Source organism: Cupressus sempervirens, chromosome 3 (genome assembly GCF_028749045.1).
Source record: "Cupressus sempervirens isolate cs-2001-9-10 chromosome 3, ASM2874904v1, whole genome shotgun sequence".
NCBI classification, from domain to species: Eukaryota; Viridiplantae; Streptophyta; class Pinopsida; order Cupressales; family Cupressaceae; genus Cupressus; species Cupressus sempervirens.
This window is the reverse complement of record NC_143120.1, coordinates 1,017,161,782-1,017,168,385: the sequence shown is the minus strand read 5'-3', so window position 1 is coordinate 1,017,168,385 and position 6,604 is coordinate 1,017,161,782. Positions and strand designations below refer to the sequence as shown.

Genomic DNA, 6,604 nt, shown 5'->3' with positions numbered 1-6,604 from the left:
AAATTGCCCACGTTTATTTCCAAGATTGTGGCTTGAGTTTCCACTGTGCTCAAATGGATATAGTGACATACATTTACTGTGAGTACTCTGTATATAGATGGGATTGCCATGGATATCAATTGGCACAGCCTGCGAATTACTCTCATCCTCCAGATTGATGTCCTGCAGTTCTATTTGCCCACCCTGCATTGGTGGATGAGCATTATAGTCCTTTGACTGATAGCCCATTGTAGTAAGAGGATCCCTTGCACTTTGGTTTGAAAAACTTTCACAAGCTTGATCGTGATGGAGAGACAAATTCCTGTCATGAGAAGAGATATCAAAAAACTCTTGTGTAGAACTATCATCATGTCCTGTGTTCCTAGGAGTGGAAGAAGATGAAAAATTTGGAAATAGTACAAAGGTGGGACTATATGAAATAGTGTTAGAAACTGTTTGTGGATTCAATCCAACATTCCTTTGTGCAGCGATTGGCACAAATTCTTTTTCAGACATTTCCTGAGAATTTAATGCTGGAAAGGTTTTCTCATTGAAGACAACGTCTCTATTTCTAATAATCTTCTTATCAGTTAAGCTCCAAAGCCTGAAGCCAAACTGATCCTCTCCATAGCCAACGAATATGCAAGGCTCGGATTTAAGATCCAGCTTGCTTCCTTTTTCTTTGGGCACATCTGCAAAAGCCTGACAACCAAAAACTTTAAGATGAGAATAAGAGAGTCTTCTACCTTGCCATTCCTCTTCTGGAATTTTGAAGTTCAACCTTGAAGAAGGACTTCGATTAATGAGATATACAGCTGTATTACATGCCTCAGCCCAGAATTCTTTTCCCAATCCTGCATTAGAAAGCATACACCGAGCTTTCTCCATTATTGTCCTATTGAGTCTTTCCGCTGCCCCATTTTCTTGAGGGGTATAGGGCACAACTTTCACCCTACGAATACCATTATCTACACAATAATTGTCGAACTCTAGCGAACAAAACTCACCTCCATTATCCGTTTTTAAACATTTGATTTGTACAATAAACATTTGATAGTTTATTGTACGCCCTGGCGTTGTCCACGGTTGCCACCCCATCATCTCTGGCAGAGGGCCACCCGCTCTCCGTAATGAGCAGGGGTAGATGTGGATGTCCCTCTCTTTCAAGCGCGGCAATGACAGAGTCCACCATCGCGTCGAACAAGTTCCTGTATTGAAGACCTCCGTCGTGCACCACAAGGGCGGAGGGGTTGAAGAGCGCATAGTCCAAGGATATCTGGTCCTTGTTGCCCGCATAGGTATAATAAGGGTACACATTCACCATGAATGGAGAGCCGTTGTCAGCTAAGAACCTCAGCAGAGGGCGGAGTGTGCTCTTTAGATCGTTGCGGAACTCACCCTGAGAGGGGTGCGGATCATAATAAGAATCTCCCGCTCCCGCTCCCGCCAGCACAGATGAGGCCGCCTGGTATTAATTATTGTTAGTTGGACAGCTGTTATTTCTGACCCGAAAATAGCAGCACTATTTATGGGTAGCTTGGACAGCTGTTCGTCCTTATCTATGAATAGCGGTTGTATTTATGGGTGGTTTGGACAGCTGTTTGTCCACTTGCCAAAAATTAGTAAATGGTTATTATTTACTAATTTTAGAGATTCCCTTTTGGACACCTTGCAACCAATTCTATTATTGGCTATTGAGTTGTCTTAATCTTAGCTGTTGGTTTGATTTAATCTCGGTCGTTGGTTTACCAATGAGAGTAGTATAAAAAGGGGTCTAGGGGGCATTTGGAGAGTAAGGCAGGAAGAACAAGAAGCTTTGGTGAAGTAGTTTGCAGTGTTAGAAAACAGTCTTGCAGTGTTAGCAAGGGCACAGTTTGAAGCTTTGGTGAAGCAGTTTGCAGTGTTAGCAAACAGTCTTGCAGTGTTAGCAAGGGCACAGGAAGAAGCTTTTGTGAAGCAGTTTGCAGTGTTAGCAAACAGTCTTGCAGTGTTAGCAAGGGCACAGGAAGAAGCTTTTGTGAAGCAGTTTGCAGTGTTAGCAAACAGTCTTGCAGTGTTAGCAATGGCACAGAGAGAAGCTTTTTGTGAAGCAGTTTGCAGTGTTAGCAAACAGTCTTGCAGTGTTAGCAAGGGCGCAGTGTTAGCGCAGGGATAGCAGTGAGAAATATTAGCGGGAGAAATTAGGAGGTTGTCAGAGTTTTGCCAGTGTGAGGAAAGGAATTTTGTATCTCTTGATTTGCTGAAGTTTAATATAATTTCTCATCTGTAGAACTGGTTTTCTCTTAGGGGTTTTTCCAGGGACAATTTGTCCGAAAATATTGTGTTGATTCTGTTGCGCATTTCTTTCCGTATTTTAAGTGAAGTTGCAGTTGTGTTATTTTTCGATATTAGCTGAGAATTTATTTTCAGCAGTTTAATAATCATTTGTGACAGGAGATTAATAATCAGTGACTGCAATAGTTTGATTTTTCACATGGTATCAGAGCATTGTTAAGGGTAGAAGAGTTTTGCCCTAGGAAAGAAATTTTGATCTCTTTAGATTTATTATTTCTTTAAACCCTTGAGATGGCTTCAACTGGTTTGAGAGATCAGGATAGATTGGATGGTGCCTCAAATTTTGGTGTCTAGAAGGCCAGAATTTCTTTATTTTTGGAAGAGAATGGTATCAAGGATTATGCTACCAGTGGTGTACCTGTACCAATGGATGCAACACGGCTTGCAACATATAGGAAGGACGATGCCAAAGCGAGGAGAATTATCCTTGATGGTGTCAAGGATCATATTGTTCCACATATCTCGAAGCTAGATATAGCAAAGAAGATGTGGGACGCCATTCTAAATCTGTACCAGAATGCTACCACTAACAGGAAGTTGATTCTCAGAGAGAAGCTAAAGAATACCCAGATGAATCAGGGAGAAGACGTCACAAGTTACCTCACCAGGCTCAGACTTGTCAAGGATGAGTTAGTAGCTATTGGAGATAGCCCTAGTGATGATGAGCTAGTGAGAATAGCCCTAAATGGGTTTACTAAACAATGGAGTGTCTTTGTTCAAGTTGTTAGTGGACGAGATACTTTACCGAGTTGGGATCGACTATGGACTGATTTCACTCAGGAGGAGTTTAGACTAAGTCTTGTCAATGGGGCCAACAAGAGTCAGAAAAATGAGGTGGAACAAGAGAACGTTGCCCTAGCGGGTAAAGGGAAAGCAAAGAAGGGATCTAGCAAAGGATCAAATTCACAAAGTGAAAAGAAGAAGAAGGACCTTTCTAAGGTTAAGTGCTTTGGATGTCACAAGTTTGGCCACTATGTCAGTGATTGCCCAGAGAGGAAAAAGGGTAAGAAGCAGGTGGCAGCTTCAGCAAGTGCAGAAGAACTCTCCAGCAGAATGGAAGATGAGTTTGCACTCATAGCTTGTATGGTTAGCTCAACCTCATAGTGTGTTTGGTATATAGATAGTGGGGCGTCATTTCATATGACAGGAGTTAGAGAGTACTTCTCCAGTTACAAGGAGGAGGACACCAACATCCAGATTTCTATGGGAAACTTGTCCAAACTCAACCCTGTTGGGAAAGGGACTGTTCAATTTCAGAGGGAGAATGGAAAGATAATTCCTCTTCATGATGTGTTATATGTGCCGGGCTTAGTTATGAATTTGATTTCTATATCTGTTCTTCAGGATAGGGGGTATAATGTACTCTTTAGAGGGACACATGTGTTGATTAAGCACAAGGATTGGAAATCACCCATAACTATTGGAGTTAGGAGTGGTCGCCTTTATAGATTGCAGTTTGATACTCCTAAGGCACTTATGAGCAACAATAATCCTAGAGATCTTGGAGAGCTATGGCATAGAAGGATGGGCCATATTCATCATGGAGCACTTAGATTGCTTCGTGAGACCGTGACAGGTGTTCCAAAGGTGAGCACAGAGCATGACGATACATCTAAGGAGAAAGATGTAGATCCCACTTTATATAGACAGTTGATTGGTACGCTTATGTATTTGGTCAACACTAGACCAGATATAGCATTTGCAGTAAACTCTCTTAGTCAGTTCATGGTTGAACCAAAGAGAATGCATTGGATAGCGGCTAAGCATGTGCTACGTTACTTGTGTGGTACAGTCGAGTATGAGATCAGATATGTTCGAGGTGAAGGTATCAGGTTGATAGGCTATACTGACGCAGATTGGGCAGGAAGTACAACAGACAAAAGGAGCACTTCAGGGTGTTGTTTCAGCTTGGGATCAGGAGTTGTATCTTGGTTCAGTAGGAAGCAGAAGTCTATGGCTCTAAGTTCAGCAGAAGCAGAATACATAGCAGCTAGCATGGCGACATGTGAAGCTATATGACTTTGGAAGTTGTTAGTAGCCTTGTTTGGTCAGAAGGTTGAGACTACTGTGATACATTGTGACAATCAGAGTTGCATCAAGTTGTCTGAAAATCCAGTGTTTCATGATAGGTCTAAACATATAAATATCAGATATCACTTCATCAGAGATTGTGTACAAAGGGGAGTTGTTCGACTACAATACATACCTACAGATGAGCAGGTAGCAGACATTCTGACGAAGGCTTTGGGAAAGGCCAAATTTATCTTCTTCAGAGATAAGATGGATGTCATGCAGAATAGCTTCCTCGCTAAGAGGGAGTGTTAATTATTGTTAGTTGGACAGCTGTTATTTCTGACCCGGAAATAGCAGCACTATTTATGGGTAGCTTGGATAGCTGTTCGTCCTTATCTATGAATAGCGGTTGTATTTATGGGTGGTTTGGACAGCTGTTTGTCCACTTGCCAAAAATTATTAAATGGTTATTATTTACTAATTTTAGAGATTCCCTTTTGGACACCTTGCAACCAATTCTATTATTGGCTGTTGAGTTGTCTTAATCTTAGCCGTTGGTTTGATTTAATCTCGGTCATTGGTTTACCAACGAGAGTAGTATAAAAAGGGGTCTAGGGGGCATTTGGAGAGTAAGGCAGGAAGAACAAGAAGCTTTGGTGAAGTAGTTTGCAGTGTTAGCAAGGGCACAGTGTGAAGCTTTGGTGAAGCAGTTTGCAGTGTTAGCAAACAGTCTTGCAGTGTTAGCAAGGGCACAGGAAGAAGCTTTTGTGAAGCAGTTTGCAGTGTTAGCAAACAGTCTTGCAGTGTTAGCAAGGGCACAGGAAGAAGCTTTTGTGAAGCAGTTTGCAGTGTTAGCAAATAGTCTTGCAGTGTTAGCAATGGCACAGAGAGAAGCTTTTTGTGAAGCAGTTTGCAGTGTTAGCAAGGGCGCAGTGTTAGCCCAGGGATAGCAGTGAGAAATATCAGCGGGAGAAATTAGGAGGTTGTCGAAGTTCTGCCAGTGTGAGGAAAGGAATTTTGTATCTCTTGATTTGCTGAAGTTTAATATAATTTCTCATCTGTAGAACTGGTTTTCCCTTAGGGGTTTTTCCAGGGACAATTTGTCCGAAAATATTGTGTTGATTCTGTTGCACATTTCTTTCCGTATTTTAAGTGAAGTTGCAGTTGTGTTATTTTTCGATATTAGCTGAGAATTTATTTTCAGCAGTTTAATAATCATTTGTGATAGGAGATTAATAATCAGTGACTGCAATAGTTTGATTTTTCACACCTGGGTGGTGGAGACCTTTATATCCTTGTCCAGATTGGCCTTGCGCAGTGCGGTCTGAATGTTTCGTATTGCGGGGAGGAGATGTGAGACGTATCTCTCGTTTCCGTAATGCAGCACCTCGTTTCCCACTGAAATGTATTTGATGTTGGCGGCCGGGTAGAAGGCGCCAACGTTGTCCCTCACCCACCCATTGGCTGTCGCCTGGTTGCTCGCAACCTTCTCGAGCTCCTCGTTCCTCAATCCAACTATTACTTCTTCTATGCCCATCTTCTCCAGGGCTCTCAGAGCTTCGACGCGATCATGATCATGTGCCTCCAAAATCCTCACTTTCCTGATGTTATGGCCCTTCAGCAGCTCCACCACCTCACGTGGCCTGGGTACATTCCCTGATGTTCCATAGCACACTCCCACTGCACGGGGCATTCAACATTAGAAAATATTCTAATAACAATCACAATCAAAACATACTGCGCCACCGATCTTCCAATTACAATTCTAACAGCAACTTATCTAATGTATTCATACCTCTGGCGGCCATAGTTACTCCTTAACTAATTCGGACAAACTGATATCTTTGGAAAAAAGCTAAATATTAATGGCTACAATACTGAGTGAATGAAAACCACAAGGCCTGATTGGGTATTTATAGTTTGCTATCGAGTCGGTCATTGCGGCAAACCATTTCTACATATACTTTGCCACCAGATGCTATGGAAACCATTTAAACTGCAAACTCTTCAACCCCCCTTATCCCAATAACACGACTACATTCAGTTTCATTTGTTGGAATATAACCCGGATGCATCTTTTAACCTGCTCACGGTTCTACGAGGCTCAATGTCTATCTATCTTCAGGAATAGAATTCAACAGATTAGAGTTTCTGCATAAGATATCTATGCTTTGACAATTGAACATACAGTCCACGTAATTATCTCGATCGCCTCGATCACACGAATTTTTTTTACCCATTTGACTTGCAATACGGATTACAATTTCAACCTCAACTC

General features: G+C 41.9%; 1 protein-coding gene across 1 annotated transcript; it reads right to left on the bottom strand.

The window, feature by feature from the left end:
• Positions 1 to 734: 734 nt before the first annotated feature.
• On the bottom strand, positions 735 to 6,185 carry LOC149570225 (glucan endo-1,3-beta-glucosidase-like). The gene is made up of 2 exons (XM_089817880.1): positions 5,597 to 6,185; positions 735 to 1,444 (listed from the first exon to the last, which is right to left on the bottom strand). Exons 1-2 carry the CDS (start codon positions 6,017 to 6,019, stop codon positions 992 to 994), a joined length of 876 nt encoding a protein of 291 aa, XP_089674006.1. The 5' UTR covers positions 6,020 to 6,185; the 3' UTR covers positions 735 to 991.
• Between the last annotated feature and the right edge of the window lie 419 nt (positions 6,186 to 6,604).